Raw genomic sequence first — 21,810 nt, forward strand, 5'->3', positions numbered from 1 at the left:
TTTTTATAACATCTGATAGCATAAAAAAGTTCACTCAAAATCTTACAATTAATCCACAATAATGATGTTCCCGCTATACAATTTCTATCCCAGCACGCCGTAAAGAGTTACGCCCCCTTGGAAAGCATGACGAAATTTGTTTGAAGTTCGCAACTTCATCTCATTCACATTTCACATTGTTTACATCTGGTTTGCATACACACTATTTCTCGAAGGCTCCATTGCTAAAAATTTACGTCTGCCGAAAATGGTTTGTATTTAGATTGTTCAATATTATTTCGAAAAATTGACTACATTCTGCACAATTTTATTTGCACGATGCATAACAGGCGTCGACGGCTGTGATGGCTGGTCTTGGACTGGCAATCGTTGGCTACACGGGCCGCTACATCCTCCGCAGGGCCCCTAACATTGTTGAGCAAATGTCTAAAGCCGCCGAAATGTTGCCAAAGCTGGACGCAGAGGTTAATTAAGTTCCTTACCTTCTTTTACATTTTTGTGCATATTATCAATTTTTTTTAATTACATAATTATAATTTTGCTAAAATATTTATGTAATAAAAATATGTAGTAAGAAAACTATGATCAAAATGTCATCTTCATCTCTTTATTTTTCTTTTTGCAGTCGCTTGCAAGTAGCAAGTATTACAAGGGAGGATTTGATGCAAAAATGTCTAAACGAGAGGCAAGTCTTATTCTTGGTGTTTCGCCGACTGCTAGCAAGCAGAGAATCAAGGTTTGTTTTTCCTTAAAAGCGTAATAGTGCTATAATAACTTCAAAACTATTTTTAGGAGGCACATAAAAGGATAATGATCATTAACCACCCTGATAAAGGTGGCTCACCGTACATAGCGTCCAAGATCAATGAGGCCAAGGACTACCTCGAGTCGGGAAAGTCGTAACACGGTAAAAAAAATGAAAGACATTTTTATTTGTTTATATAGATAAATATATTTGATTGTGATGAGAGTCGATGATTCAAAACTAGTAAAGTGCAGACCTTAAAAAGCGGACGTTTGTTCTTTGGACAAAACAATGAGAAAAATAATAAGATTTCATAAGGATTCAAATTAAGACTTCACAGCCAGAGACGTTGTTCCTGCAAGGAAAGAAGTTCTGTGGCAATGCAAAAAATGCTTTACTTTTGTGGTTTCTTGTTCCTCTCAGCGCACTCGCTACGCAATCGGGAGATGGTTGTGTTTTTTAACGAGCCGGGCACTTTGAAAATGCTCTAAAAATTTATTGTTAGTTTTTTTAAGCTAAAATCTTAATTTTATTTTATTACCTGAAGAAAGGCGTGGCAATCTGTGACCAGGGCGTCTTGTGTGACTGCTTTGAAGCAGGTAATAAGGGCAGCAAGGTCTTCGCAACGCAAAAGCGCGTCTATGTGCATTCCAACAAGCGTAAGCGCAACGCGGAACAAAATCTTAGCGCCTTCGTAGAACAGACAGTCCCACACGCGGAAAACCGTCTGAAAATTTCAACAAAATAAGCTTTCTTTCTTTCAAATTTATTATCTTATTACTTCGACGGGAAGAACTTCTGCAAAGAGGCAAACAAACCACTTGGTCGTTATCACAGCCCAAGACAGGTTCAGCGACTCAACGTGGCGATGCACTTCAGGGAATTTTAGTCTGAAATTTTAAAATCAAATGCGAATCTCAAATTTATTAAAAGACAACATACCTGACTAGTTCTCCCAGGACGTCGATATCCCTGATGATGCCTGTCATTCTTTTGTTATAGTATCCAGGCAAGGAACGGTCAATCAGGGTCTTAAGAAAAAAAATTTCAGAAAAAAAGTGATTAAATTTAACATTTTACAACCTTGAGGAGCCAAAAGGCGGTTTCCTCTTCCCCCGTAGCAATTAGTAATAGGCCGGCAATGTAATTCATTCCCTATAGGAAAATTGGGATTCATTTTAATTCAAGGGGTTAATGTAGGTCACCTGGCAATAGCCTATGTCATGGTTATCGCTGGCAAATGCCACCAGCACATTGTACAATTGGCGCGGCTGCGTCCGATCCTGCAGCTGCAACTGTCCGGTTTGGCTGTACGCAAGGGCCGTGGCCTTGTAGTGGACGTTGTCTGGAAAAGTGCGGGGCAAGTCTGTCCGGATGCAGGACAGGATGTCCTCATGCACGTCCGACGCACTCCTCAGCCTCTCGAGATAGAGGTTCGGTTGCGCCTGACGTGCCTTCTCGGCCCCACTCACGGCCATCCACACCTAAAATTGTGAAAATTGAAATTATTTTCATAAAATTAAAATCATTAATTTGCTAGAAGTGAGATTTTGAAGTGTTGTCACTTCGTTGAAATAAAATTAGGGTCGTACCAGTCCACGATGTTCTTTGGGAATTCCCTTGCGAATGTAACGCTTGGTGGTTAAACTCCTCCTGACCGCACTTTTGCGGGCCATCAGCTCTGTCCACTTCTTGGAGCGTTTGGCCAACACCCTGAGGTAGCTGGACATGAAGTCCTCATACGTCTCGTAGTCAAAGTCATCCGCCCTCTCAAACCCGTACTCGTCGATGTTGCTGTGAAAACAATTTTAATTTTTCGTATCGATCGGTCTACGGACGAACCGGTGGCCCACTTTCCACCGCTTCTCACCTAAACTGCGAGCGTTTGGCCATGTTTTGAAAATTCTCAGCTGCCTCTTCTTGAATCACATTGAAGCCCGAGTCGGGGGTGCGCACTTCCGCTTCACCAGGGCATTTTTTGGTCCCGATCTGTCCGTCCGTGCGTGTGGGTGGGTGGAATCCTCGAGGAATAACCGGAATAACACGGTAGCGATGCTACCGTAGGTGCGCGTGCGCCAATTGCAAGCAGTGTCTCCGTCTGACAAGAGTGTTCAGAGAGAGAGAGAGAGCTGCCTTAATAATTGTGCGATAAAATAATCAAAGCAATGGAAGCGGGTAACTGTGTCACTGTCACAAGCGCCGGAGAACAAACGTTTCTCTTTAAGAAATGACTAATGTGTTATTTTTCAATATTTAATTTATTATGGACACGCCTAGTGAGAAAATTAAATTTTTTTTATTAATTTTATATATTTTGGGTCTCTGAATGAAATTGAAACAATTTTTGTTTTTTATTAGATTTATTTTTTGTTTTACACTTTTTCGTTAAATGTCCTTTTAGAGACAAAAAATCTAGATAATATAAAAAAATAACTTAGTGAGAACATTTATTTTTTGAAATCTACAAATAAAAATGCTGAAGGGATGCGATGAAAATGACTAAATTACTTAATGGTTATGCGAAATTGATTGCGATTATTGGATGAGCGTTGAAGAAATATGCAAAAAAGACGAAATAAAGTAATGGCTCGGTTTTATATGGCGGCGCTGGATGTGGATGACGGAATGAGGTGATTGATTCAACTACTTCTTTCCAAGAAAATCAGGGATCAAGTAGTTGTAGTAATTGCTCTCCTCGGCCGGAGGTGTAATCGGCTGCTCTTGCCAGTAGCGGAGATCCAATGCCGGCAGTTGATCGCAAGGCACAATCGGGTTCCTTTGTGAAATTTAATAATTAAATTAATCAAAACAAAAGAAAGAAACTCACGTATTAGAAGGTCTCTTGAAGGCGTAGTGCTGCATTTCGGTCACGTGGTCGGCGTTCTCGCAGAACATTTTGGCCAAGCTGGACTTGCGAATTTCGCGAAGTTGCTCTAGGGATTATAAATGAATTAATATATCTTTGGATTGGAAATTATTAAAGCATTTTACCTGGAGTGAAGGATGAGGGTTGGCCTTCAAGTTCAAACCAGAAACGATCTCCACGGCGGGTGCGACGGAATTGCTCTCCCATGATACAAGTAAATGTGTGGCCTGAAAGGGCACCAGGCAAATTGTACTCCAGTCCACCTCCCACTAACATGTCAACGTCGTCTGGAGAGTTGTAAATATACGAAAGCTCCTCCGCAGACTAAAAATTAAAAAAAATTATTTTCTAGAAAATATTGTTAAAAATTTAATTCGTACCTTCGCGTCCATGATGTCCGCAAATTCAGCAAAGGTGTGTGCTTTGGGCAATCCGCAAAGAACCCGGTATTCATTGTACGAAGGCAAGCCGTGGTCCCTTCCGCGCTGGATGTCAATGCTGCGCAAATCGAGGCCGAAAGTCTTGTTGGCGCGGAACATGAATTTGGTAATCTGCCAGAATTCGTTTGTTTAAAATAACAAAATTTGGTAAAGGCGTGGAAAATATGAACCTCAGACGAGAAATAGCGGTCGGGCGCGTGTTGGGGCTGAGTAGCAAGGCCACGTACAAAGTGGTCCAGATTGGCGCCGCGCTCAATAATAACTGGGCGGTTAAAATAGTCGCTCAGTCGAATGGCGTCCACTGCACGTCGCTCGGCGTCAACTTCTCTGCAAAATCAGTTCAAAATTAAAAATATTATCCGATTTATTAAAAGGTTATGCAACCTGGCGCGAAGGCATGCAATGCAGGCTGCTGACTCCTCTTCTAACAATAAATTCGCTACTCACATGATCTCGCCGGTGATGAGGGTGTGAAGGTGTCTGAAGGCGCCAGCGGCGTGGTCATTGATTGCCGTCGCGTCCACTTGCTCGTCATAGTCGTGACTGTATCCACCTCTCTCCTGAATCAGACCCAGCTGCACCACATTTTGGTATCCTATTTTTCAACATAAATTTTCTAAATTTTCCGCTGTTGGTAATATTATCTTACCAAGAATAACAGGCAGCCATTCGTAGTAAGTTATGTGCTGGAACTGAGCAACTGCAAGTCTCCTTGCCTCTTGGTAAAGGGTTTCGTCGTTCCAGTGGGGGTTCAGTTGGTGAAGGCTTTCCACCAGTCTGTTGTGTTCGCGCAGCATCAAAGTCTGAACCAAAGCCTGTCCTGGGTTTTGGTTCACTCGTACGTCACCTGTTTTATTTTAATATTAATACTAAAATATTTTTACGTTAAAAATTAAATAATTACCGGATCTATAACAGGGTTCATTGTCGTCCACATTTTCGCAATCCGCAGAGCGGTTAGTGCTCTCAGGCAGCCACTGACGGTTGCGGCGCACTTGCGAGATCAAGCGGCCACTTTGCTGCTCTCTGAGACTTTGGGCTGTTTCCAGATTAGATCCGTAAACGAGGGAGAGATCAAGGTAGCTCGTCACCGCTGTCATCTGATTAAAATGAAGAAAAAATAAAATATTAATTTAAATTTAATATTTTATTTTTTAATTTTTTTTCACACTGCAATAAAAAAAAAAAAAAAAATTAATTTTAACCTGGTTAGCGGGACCATACATGTTGCAACCAGTGCTGACGTCGTTGCTGGAGCGCATGAAGTCCATGCAACGCTGATTGTGCTGCGCATAGAAAGGGTCGTCAGCAGGGATCCTGATGGGGTAGCATCCGGCCTTAGCGGCCAAATCGCGTGCCAGGTCGTGGCCGTCTGAGGCGCAACACTCAATGGGCTTTGGCTCTGAAAATTTTAATTTAAAGATTTATAATGTATTTTTTTTTTAATTATTTACTGTGTTGTCTGGAGCCGGCGGCCATGGACATGTCGTGCGTAACCACCTGCGACCACTGCATGGCAACTAGAGTCCAAATGGGGTCAACAAGGTTCACGTCAGGGAAAAGAGTGGAACTAAGCACGCGGGATAGAGGTAGACCTTCTTCAACAGGTGCAGCAACATCTATTTCAAAGTTAAATTAGAGAATTAGATCATTTAAATTAAAAATTAAAATTTGTACTGTCGGCGTATCTGGGTGGAATGAGTCGATTGAAGAGAGATCCGGTCATTCCCCAGGTGGGGTTGCGCAGGTTGTTGCATGAGCCATCCAATGTCCTGTAGCGAGCTTGTGGATCACAGGGGGCAGGGGCTAATTGGCAAACAGGGCGCGTCGCTGTAGCGTAAGGAAGAAGTCCAGCAAAGTAGTAATCTGGCCTGGAAAAAATATATATAACCTCCATAGCATTTTTTTTAAACCAACGAACCTGAAGGGTGTTTGTCCAACAGATCCTGGGCCAGTCAAGGGATAGGGTGGTTGCAGGAAAGACTGGAAGTGCTCGGAGGGCGAGTAAAAATCTCTGTCTAATCCTCTGGCCGTGCGCGTTGAACTCTCATTTTCTTTGTTGGTGGTGCCTGTTTTTATTTATTTATTTTTTAACCAGTCAAATTTTTTGAGATCATTTACCTGAGACTGGCTTTCTCTGGGGCTTGGAGATGATAATAGGAGCTGTGCTAACTTGGACAGATGAAATGATAATGCCTGGGTCAGGCCCAGACGCGTTCTTCGTAGTGTCTTGCTGAAGGGTTGGCGTCAACAACAAAAACAACGCAAGGAGCGTTGTAATCATCTGAAAAGTCAATTAATCAGATAAATAAACAGCAAGAAAAATATAATCAACAAAATCGACTTTGTTTTGAATAATATCTAGAGCCATGCAACTCCCTTTTGGATTTAAGAAAAATAAATACAATTTTAGTGCATAAATAAACCTATAAACTCTGCTCCCTCTGATCTTATTTCATATTTCCTTTATCCTTGAAATCCAAATTCTTTTTATTGAAATTTTAATTTAAATATAAAATTAGGGGAATCTTAAAATTAATAATATTTTCAGTAAAAAACTGTCAATTTGAGCAGTTCAAAGAACTAAAGTACATATTTCAAGACGTCCTTGAAGGTCTTCAATGTTTCCTTATTGGTCTTTAAACCTCTTGCCAGACAATGAGACAAGTTTTTCTTCACTCGAGAAACGTGACCGCGCAAAGCTTGCAATCTCAATTCATCATCGGACCGCGATTAATTCGAGCTGCACTGCAATCGACAACTATTTCCTCTGGTCCGCAGCAGCCAAGTTGTGCTCCAGATTGCGTCGCAACACGCCTTTCTAAATCGAATATATAACCCGACGATTTCCTTCCTGCAACCAAATTACTCCGCCGACGACTCTCCCCATTCTACATGCTTTTTATGATTGCATGCCTATTACTTCTCGTGACGTACACGCCTTCGCGTAAAATATAGTAATAACTGGGAATTATTGCACTGGGAATTATCACCTAATTATACCGACGCACAGAGCGATAATTGTTCTTTTCACTCTCGTTTCCCAAGCTGGGAGATTTCAACGAGTGGTTATTTTGCGATATGCACTTAATCATATATGGGTCTATTGAACTTCTTATTATCGTAAGAACCGGCGAAAGCAGTTATTTACAATCCAGCCTTGATGGAAGAATTTGAAATTTCTTGCCTGGCAGCTGCAAATACGCATCTTCATTAAAGCAATGTCACCGCACGCAATTGTTTTAGAAAGTGATTTAAACAAATACATACAAAAACAAGTTTGCTTTCAATTTGGAATAATTTAATTTGAATTTAACGACTGCAGATGCAATGAAGAGAAAAGCACAAGTTATATTTTGGTCGCCACGCTCTGATTTGTTGAATCGCAGATTTGCGCAGGCACCGCGACAACAATGCGCGCTTGCATAATGCGCTTGATCGCAATACACGCAAAATTCCCACGGCTTTTGTCAACTCTGACTCAATAAAAGGTGGAAATTAAGAAAAAAAAAATACTTATAAATAATGAAAATTAACTTCACCTCTTTTAATTAAATAAAGAGGGGTTAGTTACAATGATTCACACGTTCACACACATTATATGTAACTAAACAGAAAATATATAAATTTGTCAGCAAAGACTTGCAAAATTACGAAATTTGAATTGTTTCCAAGTGGACATAAATTATCAATCAAAAATAATTAAAAAAAAAAAAAAAAAAAAAATCTGATTATTGTTATAAAACCACTCCAACATAATATATTATACTTTGCAATTGAAATTAAACATATGCAGATTTATAATTATTGAAAACTGGTAACAATAAATTAAAATACCTTATCTTTTGGCCTAACTTGACGATAAATGCTTTTTGTTCTCTTAGGTTTTGAGATGTTAACTTAAATTTGTAAAATTATTTACTTCGTAAAAGCACATTTTAAATATTATTTACCTTGAACTCTGTATGTTGCAGGTTGACTGCCCTTCTGCAGGAGGTTGATACCTTTGGAGAACCTGAGAGACTGAGCTACCCGACCGCGCGTTTAGCCGTTTTTTATACCGCCCCCTTCCATAAACGACGGCGAAAGCGGCTCTCAACCGCATCAACAAGATCTCGAAGGACTACAAAGGGCATCGCTTCCCTACTACCAGTAACAAAAGGTAGGGTCAGTTATGCTGTCGCACTAACAATAAGCTGAAGTTTTTGACATTTATTGAAAATGAAAAATTTATGTTTTAATTTAATGGTACCTAAACTGAATAATTAATGTTCAATAAAAATATGATAAAAATAATAGAAAAATCACTAAATTGACTTATCCACTGGAGTTTTACACAGATTTAAAAATCACATTAGTTCTTTTGCACCTTTCTCTTTGTTAAGTGGAAAAAACTTTCAAGTTTGTGGATATGAATTAATTTCATCTCGCTCAGTCCGTAAACTTGTAGACTTGATCGGCGAGGTTCTGCAAACAAAGTTCGGCGGCTGCGGCAATTTTAGCAGTTAATTGACTGCGCTGAGAGCAAAACTTTCAGTATTACACGTAACGTAAAAAAGCTGTTTAATGACCAACAGCGGAATTGGACAGTGGAAGCTGCGCTCTAAATCGGATAAGAAGTTTATTACAGGTTCTGGGGCCGAAAGTCACGTGTATGTCTCTTTTTTGCTGAAAATGCAGAAACGCTGTCTCACATTGTTAATTGCGACCGGTGCAACTCAGTCAGACGACTAAAAAATTTACCATAACCCAAATTTTACGCACATTCTCATTATTATATAATACTTTCCAAATAAACTGATATAATTTAGCAAACTTTTAGTGTGCTCAGAACTACCTCATTGGATATATTTTTTGGTCAACTTATGCACAAATTGCAATTTTTATAATTAATTTAATTTCTTGGTGTTCACAATAATTAACAAGATGATAAGATCATTAGTAATTTTTGTTTTCATTCATATATTTATAAAAGAATTTAATTTGATTTAAATTGTTGAATGAATTAACAAAATTTGTCAAATGTATCCAAAATATTTATCTGCTCCAGCATTGACTGAAGATTATATAACCATCCTTTTAGTTTTGTTTAATGCTGCTTCGACAGCTGCACGTGACTCAGCTCGGCATGTTGGCCGGCGAAAGCGAGAGTATCTTGCTTGCGGTGCTGCTAAATTTACTCTCAAAGAGATCAAGTTTAGCGCGACCGGAACGCTCTGACAGTGACCGGCCAGGCCGGATCTGATCAAGATAATACTTTATTTCTTAACAAGCAGATTTTGAAATATGACAGATTTGGATCTGGAATATTAATTATTTAAATTTAAATACATAAGACCATGTTGTTGGGTTTAAAATTATGCATTTTAATGAAAGACCAAAACAATTATTCTATAACTATTCGCTTGAATGAATCAAGGCTATATTTGTTAGTTCTCAACAAAAACCGGACTGCCGAGAGTGAGAGGAAACAAAATCATAAGTATATATGTATTGCACTCATGATGTAGCAGTTTTATTACAAACTATTTAATTCATTTAACCACTCGCACACAACATTATTAAAAACTCATTTTCAGTCGAATCTTCACACGATTTTTAGTAAAATTATATAAATTTGAGTCCTTTAATATATCAGTGCTGAAATACTTTTCATATTTGTAGAATTGTTCATTATATTATATTAACCTGAGATATTTACAATTTGGCCTTGCCTTGCATTTCAAATTTGGGCTAAACTGATTGTTCCCTCCAGGGCGATAGGTCGAGGTCTGGCAAGTCCGAACAGCGGGCCACGCTCGCGTCCTGCGTGTCACCGGCCAAACTCCCCCTGCAAAGTGATTAAATTAACCAAATTAAAACAATTATGCCGCACGCAAAACATAATTTCGGGTCGTTTCCACGAAAAACTGAAGCATAAACAGGAGCAGGAACTCAACAATTTAACTCGATTCGCATCGGTTGCGAAATTTGATATGTTTTTGGCGCTCGTTAGCGGCGCAACAAAGAAAAATGATGAGCCGATTCCCGATTAACGACATAGTCACGACGCCTTTCAATAGAAACGAGCCAGGAGAGAAAATTCAAATCTCATTTCCGCGATGCTAACTGACGAGAGCAACTAGAAATTCACATAAAAAAATTTATGTACGTACTTGGTTCTAGGTGCGAGGAAGACATTGCGTTGCATAAACTTAATTTGGTCGCCGTTGCTGCAGAAAACTCGCGCCAAACTCGTCTTTCTGATGTTTGTTAGTTGCTCTGGAAACAAAATTCGAAAACGTTGAACGCAATGAATGAAAGAAAGGAGTGCTTTCATTTTAGTTAGTCATTATCTGATCAAGTGGGTTGAGGTTACGACTATGCCAAGTGTTTTTGCTTCTCCTTTGTTACCACTATAATCTGTGATGGCGAAATTAATCAACAACTCACGCTCTTTTTATTAAAAAATAAATTCTTTAGGCAATTAAAAGTAGCGCGCACGATAAAGGTGATAGATACACCTATGTTGCAACGTTAAATTACCAAGTATAGTTCTTTACAATTTTACAAAGATCTTGAAAGAGAAAAGGAAAATTTGGTTCATTATATTTCTCAATATTTTTTCACATTCTCAGCAATAAACCACTTATTTTAAACAACGGCAAGTTGCACAAATGGTCTCTCTGAACGAAAATTTACAAAATCCTAATTTATTTAATACCTGGAGTAAAGGATCCAGCTTGGTCCTGAAGGTCGAAAAAGTATCTGTCGGCACGGCGGGTGTCGCTCAATTGCCGGCCAATTAGACAGCGGAAGGTCGGGCCGACCAGAGCTCCGTCAGCCGGACGTTCTGCCATCGCTCCAACAAAAAGGTCTACGTCATTGACACTCGCGTACAGGGTTTTGAGTTGATTCACCACCTAATATTTCAAATAAAATGTACAATAAAAACTCAAATTCATTTTTATTAAAAATAATTATTTTCACGCTGGGATATCTACTTCATTGATCGTGAACGTAACGTGCATTATCTTTGTAATGTTTACTATTTGGAATCATTGCTTGGCCGCAAGTGCAAATTCCAAGGTTTGTCTTGTACTACAATAAATATGATTTTTCACAGCTGCACGCGGACAATGGATCTCGCGCTTGGTGAAAGGTTCAAAAGCGTGGAGTGCGCGTGTTGGGCAACGAAAGTCAGTTCTTTTCTCGAAGTCGCACAGACACGCTGCCAATTTACGCGTAAAAATAAACAAGACACTGTAGTTAAATTGATAAGAAATTACCAGGTGTAATTTATTGTTTTATAAGTGTACTAAAAGTTCTTTTCATACCGTTTTTATTTAGGAATTCGTCTTCAAAAGTGAGGAAGTAAATGCCTTTGTATTATTTCTTGTATTATAATAAGGCCAGTTGTGGGTGTCAAGTTTATAAAACAACTTCCGAAAGCACCACAGCTCGTCACAAAAGTGACCTTGTATGCGTTTGCAGCTCTTTAATTTGGCTGAAAATTGCCCAATGTCGCTGATGAATGCACTAATTTCGGGACGGTGCAGGACGAGACACGCGTAACATGTAATTTGACGCGGAGAGGAGATTTCGCCACGACCACTGCTCTTGGTTGACAAACACAATAGAGATGCGATCCGGCCGCGAAAACACAGTAATTAATTCACGACTGTTCATCTTGAGCAAGGGAATCCCTCGCAACAAATAAAAGATAGAATAATGATGCTTGACTCTGACACAGTTTCACTAAAACAATTTTTTGAAAATAATTTTTATAACTAGTTAAGAAAAAAAATTAAGCATTTAATAAAATTATTCAAAAATTTTCTTTCACTTTTCGATTGTGATCGACTGATGATGTTTGTTTCTATTGATTGATCCAGAGCAAACAATAAATCACCTTCACCGGCAGATTCCCATAATCGAGAAGTCGTTAATTTCGAATTCATTATCTTTTGAAAGCTCTATTTTCTTTTTGTACTCTCGCTATTGAGTAACATGGAAATATAAAAAGTCCTCAAACAGGAGAACGCACGGTTCACGCGTGCAACAGTCGCAACCGGAGCAGAAAATCTTTCTTCTCAACTTAAGTTTATGCTGTAATATGCGTGGGAGGCGTGCGCTCATCATAGTTCCGACTCAGTATAGTTTATTGTGACTTAATTGGCGAAAACTGCGAGGAGACGCGGATTTAGAACTCGCAAACAATGCGAAATAGAAACTGTTGCGCGTGTACCATGCAAATTCACGACAAGTGTAAGAGCGCGCTTTAGTGTTCTGCATAAACGAAGAATTTCCTCCCTTGCCAAACTTTCTCGACTTTTTGCAATAATTTCACTTTACAAATTTTGCATCGCTGTTAGATTATACGGTTTGCATTATTTCATTTAATTACTCACCGCTTTTGGAATTAAGTCGGCTAATTCATCAATGCAGGACATTCTCGGCAAACCGCAAGCTGCTCTGAAGTCATTGTAGCCCGGTAAGCCGTGATCTCTTCCCCTTTGTACCACCAAACTCAGGGCGTCAGCACCCAAACCCAAGTTACCAGCAAATAGGCCACTTGTAACCTGATTTGATAGAGGCAAAATCAAAATTAATGAATATAAGAATATTACATTAAAAATGTTTCTAAAATTCTTAATTTAATTTTATCATTTACAGTAAGTTAAATTTCAGATTTGTTATTTCATCGTTAATTTGTCATGTAAAAAATATTATCTGATAAAAACCTCCTCTGTGTGGATCAGGTCGACTTTTTGCGCGTTTTGAGTAGCCATTGTCCTAAGCAGTTGGTCTAGCCGCCCTGGCTTCTGCAAAACGCCAGGCTTATTGAAGTGCTCCCTCAATCGCAGGGTTGAATTCACACGTCGATCAGACTCCGTAAGCCTTTTTAATAATAATTAAGTAAAAAATATTAATTTGTATTGAAAACTGACTGGATATTTCCCGGCATCATCGAGTACAAAAAGTGCAGAGCGGCCGTTGCGAAACTGTTCCTCACCGCGGGATCCACGTTCTCCGAGTAATCGGCCTTGTGCAGTCCCATTTGACGCGAGTAAAGCTCCCCTTTGATGATTTAAACAAACATTTATTATTTATTGCAAAAACTAATAAAATGGTAGTACCAAGGAGGACAGGTGCCCAATGGTCAAAAGTAATGTGCTGGTATTCAGCAACCACGATGCGTCTGGCCTCCTGGAAAAGTCGTTCATCATTCCAGTGGGGGTTCAAAGCGTACAAGGTATTGGCCACGCGGTTGTGCTCGCGAACCCATGCAGTGTGCAGAGCAGTTAGCATGGGTTGCTCATTCACACGACTATCACCTTTGAAGAAAGAAATTAAATTTTGCTAAAATTTTAAATTTACATTCTAAAAATATATATTTAAATATTTTTCTTAGAAAACCATTTTTATAATTATGTTGCTTTAATCATACCTGATTTAAAACAGGCTCCAAGTGGTTTAGTTGTCAATTGGCAATCAGTGGTCGGTTCTGGAGAGAGAGCCAAAAGAGAGCCGTCACTGGTTTGCAGGAGTCCATTTTCGTGAGCCCTCAATCCCCTACTAATATCATCGGTGGTGCCGTAGACCATTGAAAGGTCAAGCCAATGAGTCGCTTGGTTCATCTTCGAATAAAACCAAATGTATTATTTAAAATTTGAAAATTTTTCTCAAACGAGTTGAAAATAGAAACAATATACATAGATAATTAAAATTTAAGGGGCATAAAAATTCATTTTTATTCCACACCTGCTCAGCTGGTCCAAACTTGCAATCGGGTCTGGGCGCCGTGACTGAGCGGACATAGTCAAGACATCTTCGTCCTTTGAACACAGGGTCGTCAGCCGGAACTGGGATAGGTGCACAGAAGGGGTGAAGTGAGCGAGGGGGCAACAAGCCACCATCCGGTTTGCAGCAAGCAATTGAACTGCCCGTAAAAACTAAAATTAAATAAGTTCAAAGTTATTTCATTTTTTTTTTTTAAATTATAAATAGTACAGACCCATCTTGGCAGAGGGTGTGTGTGCGAGGTCAAGTCCGACGAACTGAGCCCACTGCATTACGGCCATCGTGGCCTCCCTGTCCGGTCGCTCCTTGTCCGCGGCCAGAGTAGCGCTGACTTCGCGAGCGCCCGGCAAAGGCGCAGCTGCACTTTGCGACTTTTTCATTTGGTGCAAACCTTTTTCAACATAATTAATTTTACTCGTGCAGTGAGAAATTTAAAAAATTTCCTTACCATCGCCATACTGAGATCGCAGCATACGTTGGTAGGCGGTCATCGACCTTCCCCAAACAGGGTGACGCCGGTTGTTGCATGAACCGTCGATGCTGCGGAAAGGCGATGTTGTGTTGCACTCAAGATCGACCGCCGTGTCGCAGTGCGCGCTTAAATCAGTGCCGTCGAGGCTCAGCGAATTGACTAGTTCTCCACAACGGCGTTCCTTCAGATCAAATCTGCCAAAAAGAAATTTGAAATTGTATTATAAAAACTAAATGAACAGCTGAATTGACTTGAAACTAAAATAATCTAATTATTTGAAAATAGTTGATCATAATAAATCATAAATAAAATAACTTAAAAAGTCACAAGAAAAATTTGCTGGGAAATTTTCGTCAAAGAACGAAAAAAAAATATGTTCAATGGGCTTTTCCCTTTTTGACATAATAAACTAACTTTAAACTTTAAATCTAGTATATAATAATATCCCCCCTTCACTCTGCCATCCCGATTTCAAAAATTTGTATAATAATTCACCTTTTGCAGTTGTTGTCTGCGATGAATTGCGAGGCTCTGACCGCGACCTGGGCCTGTCGGTGTCGCTCAAGGGCACCGTCTACAGGGTTGCCTGCAATTAACTGTCCGTGGGGTGCTGAACCGGGTCTCACGCGGACGTCGGCGTTAGCCAAAGTCTTTTCAAGTCGCGCCAGTCGCCCTATCACGTTCTCCCCAAACTTCACTGACGTGTGCAGGACCTCAGGGTCCACCTTTGGAAGTTCTGCGGCTGTTTGGTGTTGTCTGCCAAGGCGGTGTGGCCGCCCAAAAACCCAAAAAGGCCAACCTGATTGTTAAAAAAAAGGACGGAATCTCGCTGAGTTTTGGAATATCGGCGATTCTTACTTGCGTAGTTAGCGAGGTGCTCGGCGGCCGGCATTCTGAAAGTGGAACCCGAGGTCCAAAACGCAGCGCACAGAGCAGCAACCAGTACGGCGCCTCCGTACTTCATGATCGAAGTAACTGCAAAATTTTAGGAACACAACATAGTTTTAAATTAAGTAAGAGGTTATTAATTAAATGACTAATAAATTTTTAGTAATATTAGAAATTGGGATTGAAAATAAATTTGACTTTGACGTACAAAATAGTTCATTTTTTTTATTTAATGACATAATGACTAGTGCTGTGCTCAATTTACTTTTTGAATTAAGTCATAATTGAATATTGCTTCTACTTTCCTCATCCTTTTTGCATGTGCTCTTTCCTGCATCATGACTCATGTCTTCAATAAATAAACTTCTTCAAATGCTGCATAATTAAAACGACACGATCAGTCATGATAAGGATATTTTTTTTTGTTTTGTTTTTTTGTTTTGTTTTTTTTTTTTTTGGTCAGGCCAAGACAAAAGTGTCTTGTCGGCCTGTGCCCTTATTGAGCTTGCGGAAGGCAAGCTCCAATCTTATATTATTTGGGTATTTATTTATATAACACATTATTATTACATATCTTTGATGTTTTTTCTCAAGCTTTTAATTTCTTGACATTTTCCTAAGTACAATTTAAAGTCCTAGCAAAAAATTTGAGACTTTTTACTGCTCCCAAACGACCTTGCGAATATGTTTTATAACATGTGATGAAAGACATTTGTGAGACTGTGTTTCATCCTCTTAAATAAAAATGCAAATTAGTTGGTGTGTCGTCTCTGATCAGACATGTGTATAGTGAACACTGAAGGTTAAACCTACCTGCGACGTGCCAAGAATTTTTTCTAAAGATACAAGACACTTCCTATTGGCAACAAGAAAATTAAACCTAGTCAATCTCTGCTTTTTAGACACCGATAATTAAATGTAGAATTATTTAATTTGAAAATGCGAAGTAATTTTGATAAAAAAATTTTATTAAATAATTTGCAGCAAAACAAGTGTCACAATTTTTATAAATTTTTTTACAAAAATTATAACTTCATTATATTATGAAAATTTATTATCGCACATAGATTATTTGTGTTATAATATATAATACTAAAAATTTTAGTCTACAACAAACAAAATAGCAATCTTGAAAAAAAATATTAAAAATAGCTATGATATACTAACAACTAACGTAAGTTGTACCACTTTCGGAAAATTATTTATTATTAATATGCAATATCAATAAGATTCATAAATAAGTAGGCCATTAACAACTAATTATTTCATTGAGAAAATTTAATTGTTGATACGAAAAACACGACAAATATGAAATTCGTTTATGTACTTATTGTTAGTACCTACTCATGTATAATATAATAAAATCATTTGCAATGAACAAAGTAACACTTTTTTTATATATAAAAAATGTTTATTGAAGCATTACTATAACTTTGAAAAAACAATATGAGATAATGATTTTGAGATAAATTCAAGACAAGAAAAAACAAAGAGCACAAACCTTTGTTTGGAAATAGCAGTTTGATCCGCAATTCGTTTTTGCCGCAGTCGCGAACCCTGGAGCTTCTTCTTGTCTGGTGGTCGCCGAAGTGCAAGATGAGCCCCCTCAAGCGGCGCCGCGATTGCTATCCGTGCGGTTGGCCCCTCTTTCGCCTTGCTATGCCGTCTGCGTAGGTCAGAGGTCGCCGTGGTCAGATAAACCTTACTTACGTCACGAGGGCCACACGGGTCATTCGCGGCAGTGAAAAGCGTCCACGCAGCTTGATCATTGCGTTGCCGCGACCTTCCGACACGCCACCTCTTTCTATTTGGGTGCCAGATTTTTTTTTATTTATCTCCTATTGACTATTCTGGAAATAAGTTTCTCTAAACAAGACATTAGATTTCCGAAACTTTATTTAATTTTTAGTCTTGATTTCTATTGCGCTTTTTTTATAATATAGCATATTTAAGCTTGCAGATGCAGAGTAGGCAATCGTTTCCTGTACCAAAAACTTGCAACGCTTACTGTCGTTGGAATTTCTTTTGCGTCCGCAGATTTTATTGCTTCCCATTTGCGTAGTAAAGATAGCAGAAATCACACTATTTTTATTATTTTTACTCGATCACGCCACACGCATCTGTCATTTTGACATTGACATCAGCCATACGTTTTATTTATTTTTAGAGTTATTCCTCTCCACTTCAAGATATTAAAAATCTAACAATTTGAAAACTTTCTAATTCAAAATTTGTCTACGAGGGAAACTTGTTTGCAATCTGTTGAAGTTATAAGTTTGTTGTTCATTTTGAATGACGCAAATTTGACTGGAGACGAGTTGGTCGTTGACCTTAATCTAATTTTTATTTTAAAAATTGTTTTTCACGCCTCCTTATTTAACACTCAGCAGACCAATCAGAGGGTTATCAAGAGGAGGCGCGCAGCTATCAGTACCAAACAAGATACATTTTTAATTAATTGATAATGAAGTCATTTCTAAATTTAATCTCATCAAATTGCATTACTTGTTTTTCCCTTTGAATTACCATTCACCCATATATTTATTAACTTCCCTCTCACGTAGGAAATAAATATTCAAGCAAGAATTCTTACTAAAATTGTAGCAACTTTCTATTACTCATGATTTCATAATCTTTATAAAGATATCAAGAATAAAGTATAATTATCCAATTTTCCACAATTTAATAATTCAAAATATCATTTATTAATATTTAATTACTAAGCTGAGCACACAATTTTTTAAATAATTTTTATCTGCAAATTTAAGGGGAATTGTTTAAAAATTTAAATACATTTAATGTGTAAATAAATGAATATTATTATTGAATCAATGATCTCAAATTATTTTCGTCAGCAAGACAAAATAATGCGCAAAAGTTTCAGCCAAACAATGAGAGATAAAATTGACGCCACGACATTTCGACCCGTCGGCCTAAATAGACTTTTTACAAACGATTTTGCAGAAAAACAAACGAGTTCACACAAAACTCTGCAGCAATACAACATTGTTATGTATTTTACAATTAAGACTAAAGTAGATTAATATTACCACTGGAATTTGGTCTCCCACTGTCAAAATAACTTGGAGGCCTCATATCGAATAATCAACAATTCTGATGTAGATTTGAGAGTCTGTTTGCTCCGTTTTCAGTTGCGTGGAAGTTTAGTTTCGAGAGATTCAGTTTTTCTTGTACTCAATGCGCTCGACCTTCACCTCATCTCCCTGCAGTTGGTACACATAAGTCATCACTGTTGAGCTCTTGATGTCCATCAGCATAAACGACGGCACCACATTGCTGGAAAAAGTTTTGGTAAAAATGGGAACTTTTAACTTAAAAATTGTACTTCTCAAGAGGGTGGTAGGCGCCAGTGGCTGATCCGGGGTTGATGTAAAATTTGCTTCCGTGCTCGTACGCCTCAAACTTGTGGGTGTGCCCTGTGATGAGAATGTCCACATCTAATTGACGCTGAACTAGAGCCAGCGCTTCAGGGTCACCCCAAGGTACAACCTGGTGACCATGGCATAATCCGATCCTAAACTGTCCGACGGTCACCACTTTCTGCTCAGGGTAACTCAAGTTCTGCAAAACAAAAATCATACATTTCATGCTGACATTCAAAGATAATATGTATGACATAAAAAATAGCTAGAAATAATATGAAATTATTGACTTCAATTTAATTCATATTTTTTCCTTGACAAAAGTGTGGCCCCTATTACGCAAAAAATACAATTTTCTAGAAAAAATATATATTTTATATTAAAAATGTACAAGAATAATAAAATTAAATAATCTTTTTAGATGAGGCTATTGCTTTACATGAGACTGCCAATTAAGATCAATATGTTTTATATTAATACAAAAAAGCAAGTCAAAAGAGTTCAACCTCATCGAATTCTCCTCGGACGACGTGGACGTCACTGGCGAGTGTCTTGAGGTAGTCAAACGACTCCTTCGCACAAAGGTTGCCCGTGCAGAGGATGTGCTGGATGCGTCCGGGCACCAGCAACTTCTTGAACTTGTTTGGAAGACTGCTGCACCGGTGCGGGATGTGCAGGTCCCCTAACACCAACACCAACTAAAAAGAAAGATAGAGCAATTAGAATCGTTTCTTTGGATTTTATGGATCTTTCAGCTTTCTAAATTTGAGCGAAAGTAGATACTTACAACCATTGTAAGTTCAAAAGGGCAAGAAGTGCTGTCAGTTAATTGATGTAACGCCTTAATCGCCGAAATCACAAAATCACATGAAGCGAGGGGCGTGGCGTTCTATTGACTTTGCGACAGTGAGGTGTTAACAAAGGAGATAAAAACTTGGCTAGGGAAATTTTTCTTTGGCAAATAGATTTCTGTTTTGAAAGGAAGATATCTTGCAATTTTTATTTTGCTTTATTTGTTATATGTATTTTTCTCAAAAAAATAGATAAATTGTGTAGTAAAAAAAAAATCGATGGTCTATCTCTAAAGGTTGATATGAACACCATACAAGTTGATTCATGCGCAGCGTTGAGAGGTTGAGAGTTTATCGGAAAGGCTATGCAACTTGCATCACTTTGAAGTTGAGCAGGTTGCTTACAGTTCCCTCTAGGATTAAATTAAATTACTTGCGTGAACTACTTCACTATTGGAACTCATTTTAAAAGTCCTATAGTATTTAAATTTTTATTTAAATACACACAGTCGTTTCGGGAACATCTGACTTGATTTGTTCTCTGTATAAATTGGTATAAATGAAGTCGACATATATGCCAAATCTAATTTACTATACACACCTTTATTAATTTCTTTGCTAACCTATCAATGCGCTTATCAATGAAAAATAATTTCAATCCCCTCTGATTTTAAATTATTCATATTGACGCCTGTATATTGACTTTAGGATTTCAATTGATATTGATATTCATAATTCTCAAACTTTGAAGAAAAATCTTAAAAATATAACTAATAATAAATACTTCAAATAATCCCATTCAATCCACTCGAGTTGGTTAAATTCGCTAAATTCACAATGATAATAAAAATAAAGATGGCACATTTTTAAATATGAATTTTGTAATTTAATTTTTAAATGTGGGGGCATGTTTTGGGTTTAGCACCGTATAGCGTTTTTGTTTCAACATGCCGAAATGAATTAAATTTTTTTTAAACTACCAAATGCTGCAGATAATTTTATACAGACTATAAAATTTTGAAAGAAAGACCCAACATCCATAATGAAATGCAATTAAAACATGAAAAATTATGAAATCAATAATATGCAAGATAAGATTGGCTATTAATATAAAAGAACAACGTTTTATTCCATAGTTAATTATTTCCTTGTTTTATGCACTAAAGCCATATAATTATAAACCACAATAAATTTTTATAGAAAATCCCAGATCCAGGGAAAAAGGAAAAAATTGAATGATTTGAAATTGCAAAACGCGGTGGAAGGTTATTGCGCTTCCTGATTCCCACGCAAGGTTTGAAACGAAAACTGTTGTCTCGGAATTCGCTCGTACCCGACCAGCATGAGTTGATATCTTTGCGTATCTTTGCACCAGCAGCATCGGTGTTACGCGGCGGAGGCTCGCCACCGCCAGCAGAACAAAGCCGCCGCGACCTTAGCCTCGTTTCAAGTTGGCGCGAGATGATCCGATCGGCACACGCCCTTTTAATTTTTGCATTGATTTAAATTTGAGAAGGGCAGCAACGTAAAATAAAAATTCAAGTACCAAAATTGATTGAAATTAATTTTGAAAATTCAAAAATTTTTTATAAAAAAATATATTTTGTTTTTGAGTCTAGCATTAATATTGCCAAATTTTCAATTAGAGCCCTTGAGATACTTTGCTAATAGGCTTCAAGTACAGTATGAATGTGCTTCAGTAAACTATGAGTGTCTAACGGACTAATAATTTACAAGTTTAAACTGCTCCTCTGTAGCGGTGCACGACCTCGGCACCTGCAAAAAGGTAACAGCAGACACAGGTCACCCAAGGTCGAATTTCGTGAGATTGATTCTGTGACTCACGTCTGATTTCGCCGGCGTTTTTCCCTTCAGAATCACATTGTTTGGCAATTAATTAACGCGGAAAGGCTTCAGAAAACAATTTGGAACGAGAAGAAAAGTAATTTTTGTGATTGTCCGCCTGTAGTTCCCCGAAAGTATCCTTGCCCTCGCTTGTCACGAAAACGGAAATTTCCTTTATTTCCTGTAAAAAGTTGTGCGTTTTGCAATAGGGAATTTTCTCGCTGTGACTGCGTTACGCGATTGATTAGCGCGCATTAGATAATCGCGCAAAATGATTTGAGAATTGCTCCGATGAACTGTGTCAAGTGAGAGCAACGTTACTTAAACTCTAAACAAACGCAATGAAACGGAGAGAGATCTTCAATGAGGGGAAAACAATGATAAAAAAGTGCTTATGCAATTCGTGTCTCACGTACTAGTTTTAAATTGTTTAGAAACATTACAAAGGTTTGCAAAATAATATATTCATTTTATGCATTTTATGTTGAAACGTAATATATTTTTATATAAATTCCATCATTATTTTTTGTCATGTATGTATAAACAGATAATTTAGATAATTCATATAAATTACATTTAAAAAATATTATATACAAC

General features: G+C 38.0%; 5 protein-coding genes across 6 annotated transcripts; 1 reads left to right on the forward strand and 4 right to left on the reverse strand.

Annotated features, from left to right (window-relative positions):
• Nucleotides 1-112: 112 nt before the first annotated feature.
• On the forward strand, nt 113-8,325 carry LOC132203263 (mitochondrial import inner membrane translocase subunit TIM14-like). Of its 2 annotated transcripts, XM_059630913.1 has the most exons (5): nt 113-250; nt 330-464; nt 626-736; nt 793-907; nt 8,026-8,325. In XM_059630913.1, the coding sequence occupies exons 1-4, from the start codon at nt 248-250 to the stop codon at nt 901-903; spliced, it is 360 nt and encodes a 119-aa protein (XP_059486896.1). In that variant the 5' UTR covers nt 113-247; the 3' UTR covers nt 904-907; nt 8,026-8,325. The 2 variants fall into 2 exon arrangements, with proteins under 2 accessions (XP_059486896.1, XP_059486895.1); XM_059630912.1 differs by lacking the exon at nt 8,026-8,325 and having other exon boundaries at nt 793-970.
• LOC132203262 (growth hormone-regulated TBC protein 1-A) lies at nt 925-2,794 on the reverse strand. The gene is made up of 8 exons (XM_059630910.1): nt 2,616-2,794; nt 2,338-2,539; nt 1,951-2,229; nt 1,829-1,900; nt 1,688-1,776; nt 1,527-1,635; nt 1,287-1,472; nt 925-1,232 (listed from the first exon to the last, which is right to left on the reverse strand). The coding sequence occupies exons 1-8, from the start codon at nt 2,636-2,638 to the stop codon at nt 1,140-1,142; spliced, it is 1,053 nt and encodes a 350-aa protein (XP_059486893.1). The 5' UTR covers nt 2,639-2,794; the 3' UTR covers nt 925-1,139.
• LOC132203261 (peroxidase-like) lies at nt 3,093-8,119 on the reverse strand. The gene is made up of 14 exons (XM_059630909.1): nt 8,005-8,119; nt 6,173-6,335; nt 5,973-6,120; nt 5,729-5,922; nt 5,506-5,670; nt 5,257-5,453; nt 4,956-5,151; nt 4,701-4,898; nt 4,499-4,646; nt 4,222-4,378; nt 3,992-4,162; nt 3,737-3,935; nt 3,573-3,678; nt 3,093-3,521 (listed from the first exon to the last, which is right to left on the reverse strand). The coding sequence occupies exons 2-14, from the start codon at nt 6,333-6,335 to the stop codon at nt 3,389-3,391; spliced, it is 2,175 nt and encodes a 724-aa protein (XP_059486892.1). The 5' UTR covers nt 8,005-8,119; the 3' UTR covers nt 3,093-3,388.
• A 1,094-nt stretch (nt 8,326-9,419) lies between the features above and the next one.
• On the reverse strand, nt 9,420-16,811 carry LOC132203487 (peroxidase-like). The gene is made up of 14 exons (XM_059631295.1): nt 16,696-16,811; nt 15,165-15,281; nt 14,802-15,105; nt 14,283-14,500; nt 14,049-14,225; nt 13,796-13,986; nt 13,482-13,671; nt 13,171-13,368; nt 12,982-13,111; nt 12,775-12,931; nt 12,442-12,612; nt 10,755-10,953; nt 10,207-10,312; nt 9,420-9,881 (listed from the first exon to the last, which is right to left on the reverse strand). Exons 2-14 carry the CDS (start codon nt 15,268-15,270, stop codon nt 9,785-9,787), a joined length of 2,244 nt encoding a protein of 747 aa, XP_059487278.1. The 5' UTR covers nt 15,271-15,281; nt 16,696-16,811; the 3' UTR covers nt 9,420-9,784.
• Nucleotides 16,812-17,995: 1,184 nt separating this feature from the next.
• On the reverse strand, nt 17,996-19,473 carry LOC132202976 (vacuolar protein sorting-associated protein 29). The gene is made up of 4 exons (XM_059630365.1): nt 19,365-19,473; nt 19,084-19,275; nt 18,541-18,776; nt 17,996-18,491 (listed from the first exon to the last, which is right to left on the reverse strand). The coding sequence occupies exons 1-4, from the start codon at nt 19,368-19,370 to the stop codon at nt 18,374-18,376; spliced, it is 552 nt and encodes a 183-aa protein (XP_059486348.1). The 5' UTR covers nt 19,371-19,473; the 3' UTR covers nt 17,996-18,373.
• Nucleotides 19,474-21,810: the final 2,337 nt, after the last annotated feature.

The sequence above is a fragment of the Neocloeon triangulifer genome, unplaced genomic scaffold (assembly GCF_031216515.1).
Source record: "Neocloeon triangulifer isolate White Clay Creek 2 clone unplaced genomic scaffold, ASM3121651v1 ptg000017l, whole genome shotgun sequence".
Lineage (NCBI taxonomy): Eukaryota > Metazoa > Arthropoda > Insecta > Ephemeroptera > Baetidae > Neocloeon > Neocloeon triangulifer.